At 40.0% G+C, this 22,031-nt stretch overlaps 1 protein-coding gene across 9 annotated transcripts in view; it reads right to left on the bottom strand.

Moving 5' to 3' along the window:
* Window positions 1–21,573, bottom strand: part of SH2D4A (SH2 domain containing 4A) — a 114,961-nt gene extending 93,388 nt beyond the window's left edge. The window contains exons 1-3 of one of the 9 annotated variants that reach the window (XM_072635008.1): window positions 21,221–21,517; window positions 20,562–20,731; window positions 12,380–12,787 (exon numbers count right to left, since the gene is read on the bottom strand). In XM_072635008.1, coding sequence (XP_072491109.1) covers window positions 12,380–12,563 — 184 coding nt within the window. In that variant the 5' untranslated portion in view covers window positions 12,564–12,787; window positions 20,562–20,731; window positions 21,221–21,517. Of the gene's footprint in view, window positions 1–12,379; window positions 12,788–12,935; window positions 14,130–20,561; window positions 20,732–20,951; window positions 21,170–21,220 lie in introns of those variants that run through there. The other 8 variants (XR_011972634.1, XR_011972635.1, XM_072635007.1 and 5 more) reach the window with 8 other exon arrangements.
* Between the last annotated feature and the right edge of the window lie 458 nt (window positions 21,574–22,031).

Genomic DNA, 22,031 nt, shown 5'->3' with positions numbered 1-22,031 from the left:
TGCAATCCATGTCCAGAGAAAGAATGGATGAAGTCTGAATGCAGATCTCAGAATACAGTTTTTCACTTTATTTTTTCATTTTTTGTCTGTGTTTTCTTTCACAGCATGACTAATATGGAAATACATTCTGCAGGACTGCACATATATAATCTATATAAAATTGCTTATTGTTCAGGGAGGGACAGAGGGAGAGAATTTGGAACTCAAATTTTTAAAAAATGTTAAAAATTGTTTTTACATTCAATTGAGAAAAGATAAAATATTATTAAAATTTGTTTTCAACTTTAACTTCTAATATGGTAAATATTGATAAATATAATCCACATTAAAATGTTTGTGAGGCCCTTAATAATTTTTAAAAGTATAAAAGGGTACCAAATTATTTTTGAGAGTATAGGGCTCTTGAGACCAATAAGTTTGAGAACTATACCACTAACGAAACAGAAGGAACAATTTTACAAAATAAAATGTTTTACAAAGCATTGGCTTTACTGAAACTTCAATTACCTGTCAGACACAGTTCTAAGAAAATAATCTTTACTGTTCAGCTAAGGCTTAACAATCTGACAAATAAAGCTACAATAGAATCTGGGGCCACACTTACCAAAGGTGACCAGATGGGACCAACTTTGGTGTATACCACTTTGCTATTAAATTAAGTGTCTGTAAACGTGAAAAAATTCTCAAGCACCAGTGACTAGACTCACTTAGCCAGAATGCTAAGTATGTAGGAACCAGCTTGGAGTCATCTGAAGCCTGCTCTGGAAGAGCTGATTGTGAAATTTTCAGTGGGAGCATTTATACCTAAGGAAGTGACAAATGTTACAAATCACTTAACTTGTCAACTTAAGACAATTATGGAGAAAATAGCAATAATGCAGATTAAACTTAAAAGTGTGTCTTATGCTTTGGAGAACCAGTTACAAAACATTTGTGACCCTCCATCACTAATCTCATGGCCCAGATCTGAGGGATTACATCGCACAGGAAGTACACATTTCAGATTACCTGAAATGTTTGTTTTTGTCTTTTACCAGTCACTTCTAGGTAACAGCAAATTTCAATGAAAGCTCTTAATCAAGTTGATTTGGATGTATAAATATCTTAAAGGCAAAGGCTGTTTTTACTTTTTCTTTGTATTTCTAGCACTTAGTACAGTAAGTGCACAATAAATGCTTGCTCAATGGAAAAGAATGTAGGCGGAGCCAAGATGGCGAAGTAGAAAGACGCACATACACATAGCTCCGAACCCACAAACCACAGAACGGCAGAGGGGACCAACCCAGGGCGAATTCTGCACCCAGAGACCATGGAATATTGGAGCGAGGGAGATTTCTGTTCTGGAGAGACCTGCAAACCTCTCGCGGGGGGTCCTTCGTGCCGTGGACTGGGCGCCGGGACGGGGAGCAGAGAGCAGCCCTGCCGGGGCCACGACACCGTGAGGAAAAGATCCGAGAGGGCTACGGGGACGGGATCTCTAGCGGCCACGCGGGTCCCCCCACCCACAGAGAGACCTGCAAACCTCTCGCAAAAGGTCCGTCGCGCTGCAGACGCGGTGCCCAGCCCGGACCTGCGGCGGCAGCGGCGGCCGTGGCTCCGAGAGGTACAGATCCGAGAAGGCTCCAGAGACGGGATCTCCAGCGGCAGCACAAGCCCCCCCACCAACAGGTGACTGATGGGGGTAGGTGAGAGAGTCTCTTTGGTGGGTTGAGAGGGGAGTGGGGTGCTCCCATGGCTCGGGCCCCCCCAGGAGATGGAAGCTGAGAGGCGGCTGCAGACAGGGGCTCCCCAAAATAGGTGGGAGCCTGGATCCATTGTGGAAGGTCTGTCCAAGCCAGAGAGGCGGCCCTGCCCCTGACCTCAGCACCTGAACTTAATTTAACACTGAATAGCAGCCCTGCCCCCGCCAAAAGCCCTAAGGCGGGAAGCAGCATTTGAATCTCAGTCCCCAAACGCTGGCTGGGAGGACCAGGAGGTGAGGTGGGTGTGAGGAGAACATTCAGAGGTCAGGCCACTGGTTGGAGAAAATGCCAAGAAAAGGGAAAAGAAATAAAACTATTGAAGGGTACTTTATCGGAGAAAAGACACTTCCTCCCTTCCTTTCTGATGGGGAGGAACAATGCTTGCCATCAGGCAAAGACACAGAAATCGAGGATTCTGTGTCCCAGCCCACCCAATGGGCTCAGGCCATGGAAGAGCTCAAAAAGAATTTTGAAAATCAAGTTAGAGAGGTGGAGGAAAGACTGGGAAGGGAAATGAGAGGGATGAGGGAGAAGCATGAAAAACAGATCAGCTCCCTGCTAAAGGAGAACCAAAAAAATCCTGAAGAAATTGGCACCTTGAGAACTAGCCTAACTCAGCTGGCAAGGGAGGTTCAAGGGGCCAATGAGGAGAAGAATGCTTTCAAAAGCAGAATTAACCAAATGGAAAAGGAGATTCAAAAGCTCACTGAAGAAAATAGATCTTTCAAATCTGGAATGGTACGGATGGACGCTAAGGACTTTATGAGAAAGACAGATATCTCAGAACATACCGCGCAGATTCGAAAAATGGAAGATAATGTGAAATATCTTATTGGAAAAACAACTGACCTGGAAAATAGAATCAGGAGAGACAATGTAAAAATTCTGGGACTACCTGAAAACCATGATCAAAAGAAGAGCCTAGACATCATCTTCCATGAAATTATCAAGGAAAACTGCCCTGAGATTCTAGAACCAGAAGGCAAAATAAATATTCAAGGAATCCGCAGAACACCGCACGAAAGAGATCCAAAAAGAGAAACTCCTAGGAGCATTGTGGCCAAAATCCAGAATTCCCAGGTGAAAGAGAAAATATTGCAAGCAGCTAGAAAGAAACAATTCAAGTATTGTGGAAATACAATTAGGATAGCACAAGATCTGGCACCCTCTACATTGAGGGATAGAAGGGAATGGAATAGGATATTCCAGAAGTCAAAGGAACTAGGACTGAAGCCAAGAATCACCTACCCAGTAAAACTGAGTATAATACTTCAGGGGAAAAAAATGGTCTTTCAATGAAATAGAGGACTTTCAAATTTTCCTGATGAAAAGACCAGAGCTGGAAAGAAAATTTGACTTTCTAACACAAGAATGAAGAAGAACCATGAAAAGGTGAACAGCAAAGAGAAGTCATAAGGGACTTACTAAAGTTGAACTGTTTACATTCCTACATGGAAAGACAATATTTGTAACTCTTGAAACATTTCAGTATCTGGGTACTGGGTGGGAGTACACACACACACACATGCACACACGCACACATACATAGAGACAGAGTGCACAGAGTGAATTGAAGAGGATGGGATCATATCTTAAAAAAAAAAATGAAATCAAGCAGTGAGAGAGAAATATTGGGAGGAGAAAGGGAGAAGTTATATGGGGCAAACTATCTCTCATAAAAGAGGCAAGCAAAAGACTTATTAGTGGTGGGATAAAGAGGGGAGGCAAGAGAAAAACATGAGGTCTACTCTCATCACATTCCATTAAAGGAAAGAATATAATGCACACTCATTTTGATAGGAAAACCTATCTCATAATACAGGAGAGTGGGGGACAGCGGCACAAGCAGGGTGGGGGGGAGGATAGAGGGGAGGGCATGGGGAGGAGAATGCAATCCGAGGTCAACACTCATGGGGAGGGAAAGGACCATAAGAAAATAGAAGTAATGGGGGACAGGATAGGATGGAGGGAAATATAGTTAGTCCTATACAACACAACTAGTATGGAAATCATTTACAAAACTAAACAGATATGGCCTATATTGAACTGCCTGTCTTCCAAGGGGAAGGGGTGGAGAGGGAGGGAGCTAAAGAAGTTGGAACTCAAAGTGTTAGGACCAAATGTAATGTTCTTACCACTGGGTAACAAGAAATACAGGTTAAGGGGTCAAGAAAGCTATCTGGCCCTACAGGACAAAAGAGAAGATGGAGACAAGGGCAGGGAGGGAGGATAGAGGAGAGAGCAGATAGGTCACAGGGGCAATTAGAAAGCTTGGGTCTGGGGGGGGAGGGGATAAAAGGGGAGAAAATTTGTAACCCAAAATTGTGTGAAAATAAATGTTAAAAGTTAAATAAAAAAAAAAAGAGAAAGAAAAGAATGTAAAGAGCACTGGACCTAAAGTCAAAGGAGCTGGGATCAAATTCTAGCCCTTCCATTTAACATCGTTGTGACATTTCACAAGTACCAGCCCTTCTGAGTTTCAGTGACCTCAGTGAATAATTGGCAAGTTGGACGAGATGACCTCTATAGCGCTTTAAGGTTTATGAAGCATTTTGGATATTATCTCATTCTACTGTAGGAATCAAAACAAGATCACTAATTAAAGCTGACTTTTCCCAATCTGTCAATGAATCCAGATAAATTTAGGCTGAAGGGAAGAAAAGTAAAAGGGAAATTATTCTGATGAATGAAGTCAATTATAGGGAAATTTTTAAAAGAATGATCACTTTCAGTGCATACAATATCTTGAAATCAATCCACTAAGACCTTGCTGTGGCTGAGCAGTTGTGCTCTGGGGAGTCGGATTAGCTGAGTGCCTTTCCCTTTGTATCTGTGTTTTCCCCTCTGTGTCTCTCCTGTGTCCCTGAGGAGAGTTTTGTGCATGTAAGCAGCTAGAGATCGTCAAGTATGGCACATGTATGTTGTTTAGTAGTTTTAGTTTGACTCTTCATGACCCCATCTGAGCGTTTCGTTTTGTTTTTTTGGTTTTTTTCAAGGACATTAGAGTGGTTCACCATTTTCTTATCCAGCTCATTTTACAGATAAGAAAACTAAGGAAAACAGGCTCAAGTGTCACACAGCTAGAAAGTATCTGAAGAGGGATTTGAACTCAGGTATTCCTGACTCCAGATCTACTGTATCCACTGTGCCATCTAGCTGCCCCAGGTACAGCATATATCAAAGGGTTACACTTGACACTTGTCTCCTTCTGAGATCCTGGTCTCTCAGGTACTTTTTTTTCTCCTGTAAGTCATAAGATCCTCTCAGTCAAAAGTTGTGGGGCCCTGATAAAGAAAGTATCCAGGCTTGCCTTTAACTAGAGAAGGCACTTTATGATTACCACCATTTATGGTGTTTGTGTCCTTAACAAATTTTGTTATCTTAAGTAGGTTAAACATTCCCTCTGAAACCATGTTTTAACCACTAATTTGAAAATCAAGAGTACAAAAGTAAATTTTATCTCACTACCAGGAAATGAAGCCTAGTAGAGAGAATTGAGTGACGGAGCTCAAGTGAGGAAACTGGGGTTCAAATCCTACCTCAGATACTCAGTTGTGTGACCACCAGAAAATCATCTTAACTCCTCTGTTTTTCAGGCAACCCTAAACTGTATGATAGTGAAATGACTTCTAATCAGGTTATAATCTGTTTCATTGTACTCTAATGAAATAAAGGGTCCTTGACATAGTGAGTAGTTGAATTACTGGGAATTTTAAGTTGGTGAAACAAGAAGTGATGAGGCTTTGCTATATATTGTTTTAATTAGATTTTACTCCCTGCCATGCATTATATGTTTGTTATTTAAAAAGAGTTCAAGTAAAAAAGCCTTCTTCAAATAGAAGTCATCATTTATCTCTAGCATCCTTCAATATAGTTAAATTTAAAATTTTTTAAGGAATGTAATAGCCATCAACAAAAATAATCTTACAAAGTAATAAAATTTTACATAAAATCCTTAGCATTTATCAAAGCAGAGACAAATTAACAAGTATACCATGGATTATCTCTAATCCAAATCTGTTTTTTCTCCCTTTCTGAGTATCTATGTATAATTACATATATATAAAATATGTACTCTCCAACATATATGTATGTGTATGTGTATATAGATATACATATATATATCTATATACATACACACACACACACACACACACGCAAAAAGAGAGTTCAATTTGGTTCATTGTTTAGCCATTTTTCAGTCATTTCTGACTTTGTGACCCCTTTTGGGGTTTTCTTGGCAAAGATACTGCAGTGGTTTGCCATTTTTTTCTGTGGCTCATTTCACAGACGAGAAACTGAGGCAAACAGGATTAAGTAACTTTCCCAGGGTCACACAGCTAGAGACCATATTTGAACTCAGGTCTTCCTGCCTCCAGGTCTGGCTCTCTATCTACTGTGCCACCTACTTGCCCTAAATTTGGTTTAAAACACTTTGATTCTAAACCTTGCTCTTCCACTTACTAAAACTAAGTGGCACAGGCTGGAGCAATATATCAGGGGTCAGGATAGACCTGAGTTCAAATCTGGCCTCAGACACTTATTAGCTGTGTAACCCTGGGCAGGTACCTTCTTCAGGTTACCTTCTCTTTGCCCAGTTCCCTCATCTGTAAATGGGGATAATAATGATACCTAACTCCAGAGCTATTGTGAGGATAAAGTGAGATAATACTTACAAAGTGCTTTGTAGAACTTAACGCACTACATAACTGCTAGCTATTATTATTACTTTGTGATCTTAGGCAAGTCATTTCATATCTTTGGGCCTCAGTTTCCTGTTTCTGTAAATTTTGAGGACAGTGATGTATAATTTCTAGATGACTTTTTAGGTTTCTTCCAGTTCTAAATCTATGATCCTATTATCTTGTTATTATATATGTATAGATATGTACATTTGCATATATATACATTTTTTACTTGGAATCAATGTGAATACAGATCTTGTTTTCATAATCTCCTTTTGCAACATTTTTTATATATCCTTCCATAGTCTTTCATATTTTTCAAATATATCCTTTTTTTATTAGGACAGCATATACATACATATATATATATTAATATATAAATGGGTCTAAAATTGTGATTTCAAATTATCATACATCTGCAATGTAGAATGGATACCCTAGAGATTCCCTCTCATTTTATAAATGAGAAAACTGAGGCAAACATGGTTAAGTGATTTGTTCAGGGTCACACAGCTAGAAAATGTCTGAGGCCAGATTTGAACTCATTAAGATGGACCTTCCTGACTCCAGACACAGTGCTCAATCCACTATGTCCTATTCCAGCCCTCTCATTATATAGACAAGGAAACTAAGGCCCAGAGAAGGTGGCACAGTTAGTAAATGGAAGAACAAAGATATGAACGTAGGTCTTCTGATTCAAAACTCCAAAGCTGAAGCTATAGGTCAAGAGCTAGGAGCACCCCCACACACACACGTGCACACCATCAAGTCCATCACAGATGGGAAAGTTGAGACAAAGAGGCTAATCGAAGTTACCAGTTCACATTGCTAGTTAATATCTAAGGTGGGATTGGAACCCTCATCCTCCAGTATACAAGGACATCACTCTACCTATTATACCACCACTGCTCCTCTCTGTCTTTCTAATATAGTTTGTTAGCCAAGGACATTACATGACTTGGCCAAAGTCATAAAAAGAGTACTAATTAGAGGTGAAATTTAACCATCAGCCTCTTCAGACTTTTCTCCAATGTACCACACTTTCCATGAGGAAACTTCCTCTACTAATACTGATAGGCAACTTTCCTGCAACTTTTTAGTCTTCTGCAGGCACAGAAAAGTTAACTGATTTGGCCAGTCACAAAGTCAGTATCTGTCAGTGGCAGAACTTAAACCCAGGCATTCTACTTTATGAGGCTGACCACCATACCATGTTGCTAAATTAATACACCATGACTTATTCATACACTTTCCAAACGCTGTAGATATAGTACATTTCCAAGTTTTTGCTGTTTTTATTATAAAAAAGTAGCTATGAATATTTTTGTATATTTTGCTGTTCAGTTGTATATCCTATTCTCCATGACCCCATTTGGGGTTTTCTTGGCACAGTACTGGAGTGGTTTGCCATTTCCTTCTTCATCTCATTTTACAGATTAAGAAACTGAGGCAAATAGGGTTAGGTAACTTGCTCAGGGTCACACAGCTAATAAGTGTCTGAGGCTAGATTCAAATTTATGAAGATGAGTCTTCTTGACTCCAAGCCCAGTGCTTTATCCATTGCACTACCTAGCTGCCCCCATTTTTTTGTACATAGAGATGCTTTTTGCTTTTAAATGATATTTTTAGGATAAAATATTATCCCTGGAATCACTGAATCAAAGAATAAAATCAGTGTTTTGAAAAATTTTATTATAGAATATTGCTCTCCAAAAAGGATCCTCCAGTTGAAAGTCTAACCAAAAATATATTTGAGGACTGATTTTTTCAAAACCATGTTAATATTTAATTTTATTGTCTTTTGCTATTTTTGTCATTCTACTAGGTATTGAATGCAATCCTAAGTTTGCTTTGGTTGGTATTTCTCTAATTATGAAGGAATTTGTAGTGTAATTATGAGTAATTTGTATTTCCTCCATCAAAAATGATCCAGTTATGTCCTTTGAGACATGCCACTGGGAAGTTTTACTTTTATGGAGCTATACATATACACACACAGCCATCCATCCATATATGTGTATCTGTGTCAGTATATATACACATGTACATATGCACACACACACACATATATATATATACATATATATATATATCCTTCATAAATCTTGCAAATATTTCCCCCCCCAATTTCAGCTCTTTAAATTTTAGGGGTATAGCTTACTATCGTAGAACAATATTTCATCTTTGTATGAGCAAACCCATCCATTTTGTGTTAAATAATTTCATCCATTTTTTCGGATTTGTAAATATGTTCTTCCTCTCCATAGTAGAAAAAAAAGGTTTTTTTCACCTAGTTTTAATTATTGCAGGTATCACTGACCCAATTAGTTATTGTGCCACATAATATTGGTAGGTATGGATCCAGAGTCATTTTTCACCATCCAGCTATTCAATTTTCCCAACAACTTCTATTAAATCATAATTGCATTCTCCTTTATTTCTAAGCATGGATTTATCAACAACTAACTTCTTATATGAAGTGATATGGCCTCCATAAATGAATGCTTGGCTTCAGGTACCACCTTATAAATGGCTGTGTCACCCTGAGCAAGCAACCTCTCTCTCTCCCCAGGAAGTTCTCTAAGCCTCTAAATGGCTAAGGAGGGGCCAAGTAGTATGAATGGGGGGAATTTCCCAATGCGGACTTCCGTATACAATTAAACATCTTATTTGCACTGGGTTCTCTATTCTTTTCTATCTTTTTTCTAGTCTTCTCAAACTTTTTAAAAGCTCACATTTATAAAATGATAACTAACACTTGCATAGTGTTTACTATGTGACAGGTGAAGTGAAAAGCACTTTCACAATTATTATCTCACTCGATCCTCACAACAACCCTGAGAGGTAGGTACTAGCATTGTCCTCATTTCACAGTTGAGGAAACTGAGGTTAATGTCATTCAGCCAATAAATACTGGATTTGAACTCAAGTCTCCCTGACTCTAGGGCTGGAGCTCTGTCCACTGGACCATCTAGGTGTCCCACTTGGCAAGCACTTTGAGGTTTACAAAGTGCAGATAGTGAAATAGTATTACTATTATTCATTATTATTATTCCCATTTTATATATAAAAGCATGAAACTTGGAGCAGTTAAGTACCTTGCTCTACATCATACAGTTATTAATCATGACAGCCTGGAAGGGAATGTAGCTATCCTTACTCCAAAGACCGTGTGTGCCTTTTTTACCATACTACACTGCCTTGAAATCTGGAGGGGTCACTTACTGTTCCCTGGTTTTCTTTTCCATAGTTCTTTATATCTTGCTCAACTACTTTTCTATATTAATTTTACTACGGTCTAATCCAATCCTATGAAATAGTCCATTGATATTTGGGCTATTATTACACTGAACCTATAAATTAGCTTGGGAAGTATTGATACTTTTACTAGATTTTCTGGACCTAACCATGACCAAGGCACATCGTTCTCCTTTTGCAGTTCTTCTTTGATTTCTATCCTTATTGTTTTAGGAATAGCTCTTGCGTGACTTCGCAAATTACTATATTTATAAATACTTGAAATATTTTATTGCTATTATAAAGTTATTTTTCTCTGGAATGGTTTTCTTTGATTCTTGTTTGTGGCTAATAGCGCTGCAGATTATATTTGTGGGTTTATCTCATATCTTGCTACCTTACTCAACTCAGCAAATTTGCTAAAATTTAAAGCTTTGGCACTGAAATCTGTGATCTGGAAAATTCACTTGTGCAGAAAAAACTGATTTCCTCATACACGAGTCTTCTAGGTGCTACTGAGAGACAGCATGATGTCATGGATAGAGTGCTGACTTCAGAGGCGGATTCAAGTCCTGCCTTTCATATATACTGACTATATAAACTACATTAAAAAAAGTTAAATTACTTAACCCCCAGTACCTCCATGTAACTCTCTAAGACTATAAGTTACAAAGCAGGGGGTTAGTAAAGGAAGTGTTTCACTGGGAATTCCCAACACCAATGACATCACAAATCTGATTAAAAAAAAACAAACAAATAACAAAAGTTCCAGACATTACTACATGAAAAAAAAAGTATTGGCTTCCTCAAATCCATTAGTATCTCATTCATTTACAGAACTTTAAAAAAAAACTTCTCTGGATGTTTTAGTTTTTCCAGTCTTCAAAAATAAAAGGAAACAATTTTGAAAACTACTTTAGGGAAAAACATCATAAGAATGGAACACTGAATTTTTTTTTCTGTTCTTTGAGTGGGTAGAACAATCAGTAAGTCAGTCAATAAAACATTTAACTAAGTGCCTACTAGGTACTGTGCTAAATGCTGAGGATACAAAGAATGGCAAAAGCCAGTCCCTGATCTGAACGAGCTCGTGGATTAATGAAGGAGACAAGCATGCTAAAAACAGAATAAATTAGAAATAATCGGTAGAAGAAAGGCACTGGAAATAAGGAGAACTGAGAAAGGCTTCGTGTAGAACAGCCAAGCGAAATTTGTAACTGCCATTCTCAAGTTCTAGGTGACCTTATCAGTTTTCTTTTTTTTTTTTTACTAAGTTATTTAATGAAACAAAACCAGTCAAATCAATGAGTTGCATTCACCATGCTATATACACTGCGCAAGATACGGCACAGCCTCTGAACATTAGAAGTTAATCTTAAGACAATATAATTATATTTTTGTTATATGAAACGCCATATAAATGTGAATTAAGGTTTATAAAGCACCTTCCTTACAGTTCAGTAAATAGTTATTAAGTGCCTACTATGTGATAGGCACTAAGTTATGAGCCGGGGATACAAAAAGAAGTAAATGACAATCCCTGCCCTCAAGGAACTTACAATCTAATGGGGGAGGGAGAGAACAGCATACCAACATTCATCAGTGTATATCTATCTATCTATACACATACACACAGAGAAAACAAGCTATTTACAGAATAAATAGAAAATAATTAGAAGAGGAAAAGCAGCAGAATGAAGGGGATTGGTTGAGGAAGGCTTTCCGTGCACTAGTACAATTCACAAAAATGTTGCCCATGATTTTTGTTCTGTTATCTAATAATACAGGTATCAATAACATGGTAGTAAGAAGAAGGTGGCAACTCTGTGTCATTTTAAAAGTTTTCAATAGGGCCATGCCTTAGGCAAAGCTAGAGTTCTAACTCGTGTTCAGAAGCTTACCCTGTTTGGTGGCCAGCTGGGACTCAAAACCTCTCCAATTTAGAAGGACTTTGGTAAAGCTTGAAATCCACAGAGATGGTGTGGTTTAGTGAAAAGGAAGACAAAGAAGGAGTCTAGATTCAAATCCTAACTCAACTACTCCATGTGCAACCTCAGACAAGTCATTTAACCCCCTTAAGACCCTGGTTTTCTCATCTGTAACTAGATTACCTTTGAGGTCCCTTCTAGATCTGAATCTATGATCAAATGACCCAGTTACCTGAAGTTCCCCTCAATTCACAGAGGAAATAGATCAGGTGAATTAATTAATGGGGAAGTCTCAGTGACTTAATGGATACCAACATTTACCCCAAAAACCTCAGGGAAAGGTTATGTGTTAAGACAAATTCTTCCTTTGGAGCTCTAAGATCTAAGAAATTGTAGCATTTCAAGGAGCAGAAGAGAGAGATATTTAGCAATATCTTCTCTATTCCCACTTTGCCTGGAACATCCCACAAGCTCCAGAGTATTTAGATCTATGAATAAAGTCGTTTCAAGTATCATTTGCTCAAAGGTGAATAACTATCATAAGTGCTATTTTTGTGTACATGTATGTATATGTATGTATGTGAATGTAAAAGACTAGTTGAAAAATTACTCTATTAAAGACCAGTTCACATCATGTAATTTGTAACCCAACTGGAAATAGCTCCTGGAATGCCTAGGACGTGTTCCTGTCTTGTCTCAAATTTAAAAACAAGTCAAGTGCACTTCCCCACGGAAGCGCTCATAGAAGAGACTGCCTCCCAACCAGGAGAGCTAGGAGTGAGCTTACCTTTTTTGGGACCGGATCTCCCCAGGGATCCTGCCTCTTTTTTTTCCAAAGCGGTTTCTCTCTCTTTCCACCTGCGGATCTGCTCCTCCCTCATCTTGAAGAACAGGATTTGCTTTTGCTCTTCGTTGAGCTCAGCCAGCAGTTCAGGATCAATGTACATGTCTGACAGTATCTGCTTCAGCATGATGGCAGCTCCCGGACACCCCTATCCTTGCGGCAGAGTCTTTGGGAATGGCCTCCAGGCTTGGTCTCTTCCTAAGCAGGTATTTGTGGAACGCCCCAGAGCTTGCGCATGAGACAGATAGACATACACACTGGGGCACCAGCAATGCAGGGATGCCCTGAGTCAGGGAAGCTGGTCTCTGCAGCTACGCACCATCCACTTGCTCAATGTTTCTGTCATTCGACCTGCAAAACCCAGCCAAAAAGAAGGCAGGCCACTTAAACCCTATTATTCCAGTTTATGGAAGTCACACCAACAGGTTTGGAAAGAAAATAAGGCTTGGGGGACTACAAGGAAGAGAAAGCTGAGGCAAATTGGGAGGGTTAGTGTTACCTTTATCCTTCTGATTTCCAGAGATACTGTATCAAAGAAACTCACTCCATACCAGGTGATCCCAGGAAAACATTTAAAAAAAATTTAAACAGAGGTGTGGCTAATTCCTCACTGAGTAAACATTCAAGAGCCAAACCAGTCAAGTATTTGGCTGACTCATAAAGAAAAAAGTTAGAGGAAGAAAGTAAAACGAGCTAAGTTCCAAATGACTTATTTTAAAAAAAACAACTAAATGTTGTATGATTCCATTAAAGCACATATCTTTCAAGTTATTCCCAAGGTTGATCTCTTAATCCTTACAGAGGAAAGAATAAAAATTGAAGTGTAAGAAGCAATTTTTATTCCTCAGGAGTGATACCAAATAACAAATATGTTAATATTTTATTTATAGAAGGAATGGTTTAATTTCCACACTGATCCACTGAGGAGATGAAAACCGCAAGTGTTAGGGGAAATATTTCCATTCTTTTTTATTTTCAAAAGATTTGGCAGTTTTGGCAATTACAAGTTCAATTCATGCTGAGTCACTCTTTCACACCTATTTACACAATTAGTCATCCAGAGTTCAGAGTTACTATAAGTTAATGAGGAGACATGATGGTGAGCCTTTTTAAAAGTTTACACCTTTGATTATCATTTTAGGGGAATGCCTCCAAACATCCTATTTCTCTAGGGTTTTTTTTTTTACTTTTTAAATTAAGTTTTTCTAATGTTTTATTTTGTCATCACCTTCATTTCTTCCTCTCTCCTCCCAGTTCTTTACAAAGTCATCCCTTATAATAAAGAATTTAGAAAGCAAAATAGGAAAAAAATCAGCAACGTCAGTTATTATATTGGAAAAAGTCCATCACATGCAGTGTTCCATACCAAAACTCACTGACCTTTGCAGGGGAGGGGGAAGGGATGCAATCTTTTCATTTCTCTTCTCTGTGGCTAAGTTCAATCACTATAGTTTTACAACATTCTGATGTCTCCATTTTGTTGTTTTTCTTTTTTATTTACGTTGTTAAAGACACCATGTATATTGCTTCTATGACTTTACTTCAACTTTGTGTCTGTTTATATGTCTTTCCATGCTCCTCTGTGTTAACGTGTTTGTTACTTCTTAAGGCAGAGTAAAATTCCATTAAATTCACATGCCACAATTTATTTAGCTAGTCTTCAAATGATGGGCATCTGGTTTGTTGCAGTTCTTTGCTATCACAAAAAAAAATTATATAAATATATATATATGTATATATGTATATATGGATATGGATATATGAAGCCTTAAAAAAAAATTACTCCTCGGGGGTATGTGGCCAGCAGTGAAATAGTTGGGTCAAAAGGTATAAACATTTTAGTCACTTTTTTTGTATGATTCCAAACTGCTTTCCAGAATGGTATACAAATCTGCAGTTCCACTGGCAATGTATCAGTATGCCTCTCTTTCCACAATCTTTCTGACACTATCCACATCTTCAGTCATCTTTGCCAGTTTGCTGGGTGAGAGGTGTTATGTTATTTGGATTTATATTCTCTTATTAGTTATTTGGAACATTCTCTCATATGTCTGTTAGATGTTTGTTGTCCGCAATTCGTCCTTAGAGTTCTTTGACCACTTGTCTATAAGCGATTCCTGGAACTTTCTTATCAAGTTTAACAAGCTTGTATAAGCCATATTGGATGCCAAAGTTCCCCGTGTCTTGCTACAGCATTTTCTGTTTTAAAATTTTTTTGATACTTTTTTTAATATCAAAGTCACTTCCTAATGACTTTCCATCTCCCAAAATATTCTTTTTGTAACGAAGAAATATAATTAATCAAAACAAATCAAGCTGTTGACCATGCATGTCTAACAACATATGACTCATCTACCACCTATAGTCTATCACTTCTCAGCAGAGAGGATGGGAGGCAAGCTTTACCAGGATTCCTCTCAAGCCACAACTGATGCTATCAGAGTCCTGCTGTCCTTCAGCCTAGTAAACATTTATTCTTGAGAACTGACAGGATATAGGGGAGCCCCTCCTCAAGATATACTTTCCAGGTTATATGCAATATAGAAAAATTTGAATTTAGAAAAAAATCAATAAGAGAACGGTAGGCATGAATTGCTAAGGATAGGAACTGAGACTGTGATTTCATTAAGTGCATAGAGAATTTCTGAGTTGGAAAACTCCCTTTCTCAATGCAGGCCAGCAGCCTTCACAATCTTAAGAGATTTGCCTTTAACCATGAGAGGTTAAGTGATTACTCAAAATAACACTGCTGATAACAATGAGAGTCAGGACTTGAATGTAGTCTTTCTAACTTCAAGGTCCACTCTCTGCCCATTAGCCCACACTGCCTCTCTATTTGAGCTAGAATTGCTTGCTTTGCTGCCAAGTCCTTGAAATGATGAGTTCCCTTAGTCTATGTCCCCCAAAATATATCACACCCCTCCCCCAAAAAGGTCCAACAACTTTGGCAGCTTTTCAGAAATACTCAGGTTCCCTGAAGTGAGTCACACCTGTACAATACACGAGGACGTTTTCATTCATTACAAAGATGCCAGGATTTGAAGCTGTAAGGGACCTCAGAGACTAGTTAGTCCAACTCCAACCTTTCACAGATGAGGAAACTGAGACCCAGAGATAGCAGGTGACTTGTCCAAAGTTACAAAGCTAAAATTACTTAACAGAACCAATATCGCAATCCATGTTCTCTGACTTCTAGGCAGACTTGAATGACACTGAAGTCCAGGCCTTTTAGTTCTTGTTTACAGCGTTCTCACAGGAAAGCATGGGGAAAGATGGAAGGTTTCAAAATATACTGCTGATTACTATAATACCAGCAGCAACATTATTAATAATAATATATACAAATTTTAAAATTTACAGAAGTCCTTTATATACAATGGGTATCCCAAAAGTCTTAAGCTGAAGCCTTTGAGGGAACTTTGTATTATATTACTTGAGTCTCATAATATTCTCTTCGAGGTTGGTTCTCCAGGTATTTTTATTTCTATTTTACAGATGAGGAAACTGAAGGTCAGAGTGGTTCAATGATTTGCCTATAGTCAAATCCCTATTTAAATATGAGAGAAAGGATGGGGAACCTAGGTCTTCCTTATTCTAAATACAGCATCCTATTACACTATGTTACTCCTCCAATTTATGGTGGGGGCAGGAAGCTGAGGGGGAATAGCAACTGTTTTAAGTTATGGTAATAATACTTGATATTTCTAGGGTTCTTTATATTTTTTTAAACTATCACATATATTATCTTATTTGTGTCTCTATCAGATAAAGTATATTATCCTTATATTTAAATGGAGAAAATGGATACAAAGAAGTTAAATGGAAAAGTCATGCAGTATGGTCACTTAAAGCTAGGGCTATAATGAACACGTTTTGACTTTTCAGTCTATAACTGCTCTCTGCTAAGCCATCCAGTTTCACCTTCTGCAAGAAGCCTTGCCTAACCCTCCCAATCCCCCTTAATGCTACTGCCTTTCCTCACTTGATTATCTCTAGCTTATTCTGCATATATTTTGTATTTACATAATTATCTACATCTTGTCTCCTTCATTGGACTGTGAGTTCCTCGGGAGCAAGGATTTTGTGGGGAGTTTTTGTATCCCCAAGGCTTAGCATCGTGCCTTAGGTACTTGGTAAATGCTTATTGACTGACTGCAGCTTCAATCCTTATGTTGGGTGTATGTATTCTTTGCTTTATCTTGTCGGTCAAACTATAAGCCATAATCATGCAACTTGAATTTTACTATTAGAATTATCAGCAGCTAGTTAGCGCAGCACATAGAGTACTAGTCCTGGAGTCAAGAAGGCCCGAGTTCAAATCTTCTTCAAGAAACTTACTAGATGTGTGACCCTGAGCAAATCACGGAATCTCTGTCAGCCTCAGTTTCCTCATTTGTAAAATGAAAATAATAATAACACTTACCTTCCAGGATCAAATGAGATAATATTGTAAAGTGTTTTGCAAAACTTAAAACAATATATAAAATTAGTCATCATCATCAACATCGCATCATCCCACTGGCCAGGCAACATGGTAAATTGGAAAGAAAGCTGGATTTGGAATCAGTGGGCCTGGGTTTGAATCTTACCTCTGCTGCTACCTAGCTGTGTGACCTCAAGCAAGTCATTCAATTTCTACAAGCCTCAGTTTCTCCACTGTAAAGTTAGGCAGTTGGATTCTGTGACCTCTAAGATTCTTTAAAGCTCTAAATGTATGATCCTATAAGTACCTTGTGCTAGAAATGTGTAGAGACAACCAGTGAAAATTTCAGCTGGACATCCATACTTAACTGCTTCACCCCACATGTATAAATACGGTCACTTATTACAGTCACATATCTGTGACTTTTCCTCTCTAATTTCCACAGCCTTTTCCTCTCTAATTCTACAGATTTCTAAATTCCCTTGTACCAGTTTCAATTATCTTTTACTTTACTCATTCATTTGTTCACTCATTCATTTAACATTTTTTAACCTTGGTACTGAAAGAGATTGAAAGATAATTAAGATTGGGATTCTATTTCTTACATCAACTCCTTCCTTTCAAATTTTATCTATCTAAATAATTTTCCTTTTAGGTTTTTCTTTAGGAGGGAAGGTAGGTCTTGAGCCTCTGATTTTTTCTATGTAGGGAACTCTTTTGTGTGAATGCAGATATCTTTTAAAAATACTCTAATATTAATACCATGGGCTTACACATTTCTCCCAGGGATCTCAAAAGACACATTTGTTCTCATAACTGTCTTATGAATGATGTACATTATACAAATGATTCACTAAATGACCCTAGATAAATTATTTGAATTCTTTGTGTCTTAATTTCTCCACTTATTAATAAAATATAATCTCTATCTTTTCCATAAGACATGAGAAAACTATAAGATGTTTAAAATAGTTTCACACGCTAGCTGTGTGACCTTTGACACATCACTTAACAGAACATTTCAGGTCCTGTTTCCTCAAAGGTCAAATGAAGGTATTTATTAAGTACCTCCTGTGATAAGCATTGTGGGAGGTAGGCTCTGGAAATCTGAAAAGGTAGCATGGAGTAAGACAAAGAATACTGCCTCTGATTCCACCTACCCTCATGACCTCAAACAGAACAATCATAAAAATTTTTAAAATACTTAAAAAATATCACTAGCTATGTCCACAGATAAGCCATTTAACAAACTCTTTCAAGGTTTTAGGCAGCATGGAGTGGATAGAGTGCTGGGCCTGGAAGCAGGAAGACATTGTTCTGAGTTCAAATCCAACCTCCAACATTTATTAGCTGTTTGACCTTGAGCAAGTCACTTAACCTAATTTGACTCAGTTTCCTCATCTATAAAATGAGCTGAAGAAGGAAATGGCAAACCATGCCAGTATCTTCACCAAGAAAATTCTAAATAGGGTCAGAGTCAGATAAGACTGAAGAACTACTGTACAACAACAACAACAAAATTCAAGGTTTCATTTTTCCTCCTCTGTAAAATGACCTGGTCAAACTCAGGTGAAATGGAATGATTTCCAAGTCCCCTTCCTGCTCTAAAATTCTGGGATACTATGAAATAGGTAGAGAATGACATTTAATTTATGTAGTATATACCAAATATTTAAGATGAGGAGAGAAGCTTAAAAGTAAGGAAACAGACCTGTGATTAACAAGGGTTTTTCCCCACTGATTTCCTGATCCACTGAAGTACTCTGCCAAGGCTTCCAGTAAGGGGTGGAAGGTGACCCTGGGCCCTAGAATGCCACAGTCATGTACCTTAAGCTTTGGCAGATCATAACAAGATAGAAATACTTCAAATACAGTCAACAGAGGCCGTTGTGTCTGCAGCCTAACCATCCTAAACCCCTGACCTTGCTAATTCATAAAGAAAGTAGATTACCCACACTCAGACACTCTCAGGACTTTTCAAGGGTTAGGGTCAATTCATAGACCAGGCACCAAATCAAATTAATTCAAATCCTTCTCTCCCCCCTTTTCTCTCTCTTTCAGGATTTTAAATTTCTGTTATTCTGCATTTGACAGATACCCACAAACATTTCCACAGGCAAGAAATAAGGATTGTACCTGAAACTGCATGTCTATTACATACAACTTATTTGCTTCCTTCTTTCCCCAAGCAACTCTTTCCTCTTTTTTTTTCTTTTTGGTGTTGTTTTTAAAAAATGTATTTTATTTTTAATTTATGGAATAAAACAAGAATTTCCACAACACGGGACAATAAAAAAGATGATTGCACATGAAACTACAAATATACTATATACCACTTGCTGTTCCTTTCAAATATACAACAAAATTCATATTAAATGCGTTTGTTTCCCTTTTTTCCCCCTCCATGGCTACCATTAGACACAAATAGGTGTATGTATGTGTATATCTATATGTATATAATATATATACACACATATATACATACATGGATACACACATACATAATTATTTTATACATGTTTCTATTTATCAGTTCTTTCTCTGGATGCAGATACGCCTTTCTTCATATGTGCTTTATAACACACCCCTTTGTAATACAAGTTTTCACGTGTAACACTGAGACCTACTTGACTGTTGTGAGGAAAGTACAAACTTTAAATGGAGGCAGCCCAGCTTATGGATGGGCAGCCATCCAAGGACTTGGGAGGACCTGGGTTCAGATCCCCCCTCGGACATATACTGGCTGCCTCCAGGTAAGACCTATATAACCTCTCAGAGCAATCCTCTAGAGCAAGTGGCCTCTTCCCCAGCGTACCTGGCCGGTGACCTCCCCGCCAGCTCTCGGGGTTAGGAAAGGCCTCAAGCTGCCTGCCTGGGGCCACCGGCTTTGCTGGGCATTCTGTCCACAACACTAGCTACCAAGGGACTTGGCTCCAGGCCTGAGGACACCGCCCACGACCCAGCCGGCCCAGTCAGCCAGCCGCCCATCAACAAGCACAAGTTCTCCCCCCTAGGCCGCCCACGCTGGGCTGCTGAGCACACTCGGTGCCAAAGCACTGGGGCACAGCAAAGGGCTGGCTCTTGAAGGAGTGCTTCAAGCTTGTGGAGCTTGGAGACCTCTCTAAAAGTGATCCAAAAGGCACCAGGAAAAGTGCCCGAAGCGCAGGCGTTAAAGGATTTAGAGATGGAAAAGATCTTTACAGATTATCTAGTCCTAAATCTCATTTTACAGATCAGGCAACTGAGGTCCTTCAGAGAGAAAAAGGGACTTGGTCAACTTCACACAAGTGAAAAATTGACTTATCAACCGGTAGAATTCGAACCCATAACCCAGCTTCCCAGGGCTGCAAATCCACCATGCCGCTAGTATGGAGCAGGGCTCCGTAAGTGTGCTTTTGGCCGCCTAGGGGGTGGGGTAAGAGGCTGTTGAGATCTTGTGCCCAAAAAGTGAATGAATGTGAGTGTGCGCGTTCCCGTGAGCCACAGGCGTATACAGGTGCGCCTCTGGGAGCCCGGGTGCGAGTCCGGATGCCTGGCCCCAGGGGGGTGTCCAGGCTGCTTCTCTCCGCCACAGCCCAGTGATTTTCTGACTCCACAGGTTCTTTCCCGGTTGTCCCGGGAACAGTTGCGCCAGCTTGAAGCAGCGCTGGCTCCTGGCACATGAGCATGCACACACACACACACGCACGCACGAGCACTGACCCAGGCTTGGTCACGCAGCGCCACCCTTGTAGGCTGGATCCCCGGAATGCTTCAGAAGTCCCCTCCAACCTTCGCCTCCCGGCTTCCACTCCACCTCCGGCAGGCGCTACCCGGCACTCCCCGCCTCCTCTCCCCGCCATCCATCAGGACCTGTGGCTCACAAAGCCTGCCTGCCCGCGGCGGCGGACACCAGACACCAAATACCAGACATCGGACACCTGTGCGCCAGCCCCATCCTGCCCCCAGCCTTCCCCACACACCTGAGCTACTCCTAGTGCCAGCGCCTGGGGGAGGGGAGGAAGGGGATGGAACCGGGGGTGGAGGTGCAGAAGAGGGGGAGGGGTGGTTAGCGCTTGATCCAGACTTGTCCCATCCACACTGCCCTCTCACCTCGCCTCACCTCACCAGGTCCTGCCTGGATCTCTGCCAAAGGCAGGAAACTAAGCCCGCTTCCTGTCCTCAGCCTCAAGTCCTAGGCAGCCTTTTCTTCCGACTTCATGCCCCCTCCCCCAGCCACAAGCACAGAACTTTTCGTTTCACTCCCAAGAACACTCCATTGCGTGCCACCCCACGGCAGCTTTCCCCGGGTTACTTCACTCTCCTCTCCAGTCCCCTCTAACTCTCTCCACCCCCGGCTCCACCTGTAATCCCGAACTCACCTGCACAGGGCGACCCAAGCACCTCTGTCTTTCAGTTTGGGCTGTCAGAGGAATGACGAATTTGGGAGAGGGGGAGAGACCGGTGCCGGCGGCAGCAGAATTTGGCAGGAACGATGTTATTAAAGTCCGAAAGCTGAAGGAGCAAAACCCTGTCCCTGCGTGCGCCTCCCCGGACGGGTCCCACACACCCAGATGACTTGGAGCTCGCAGCCCCACCCCTGCCTCTTGCAAAGTCCCAAACTGCTCGCGCAGGCACCAGGCGCCTCTGCGCTGCTGAGCCCCAAGTATCTGACTGCATGGACGCTGACTCCAAAGGGGCAACCCCGGGGATTTGGGTCTGAAAGGAGCAAGGAGAACCTTTCCCTTGCTTCCAAAACTAGCAATTTAAGGGAGGTCCTCTCACAGTCACTCCTTTACGACTCTCTGATGTGGTTACTTCCCTTACTATTTTTCAGTACCTAAGACACTTATTTTTATCTGGGGTAGTCCTTCATCCATTCCAGACCTCCATGAAAGTTAGGAACAGTGGTGCAGAGGATAGAGTTCGGGACTTGGGAGGCAGGAAGACAGTTCAAATTCTGTTCCAGATATGTGGCTCTAAACAAGTCGCTTAACCTCTCTCAGTCTCAGTTTCCTCTCTTGTAAAATGGGGGTGATAGCACCTGCTTCAGTGAGTGGTTGTGAAGATCAAATACACTTTGCAAACTTTACAGCTTAACGTCTAAGTGCTGTTAAGGGTAGTGGCTGAAACAGGACCTTTCTGAGCTTTGACTCATTCAGAAGGCATTTAAAATCAGGTCACTCTCTTCAG

The sequence above is a fragment of the Notamacropus eugenii genome, chromosome 1 (assembly GCF_028372415.1).
Source record: "Notamacropus eugenii isolate mMacEug1 chromosome 1, mMacEug1.pri_v2, whole genome shotgun sequence".
Taxonomy (NCBI): Eukaryota; Metazoa; Chordata; class Mammalia; order Diprotodontia; family Macropodidae; genus Notamacropus; species Notamacropus eugenii.
This window is presented reverse-complemented; position numbering and strand designations above follow the sequence as displayed.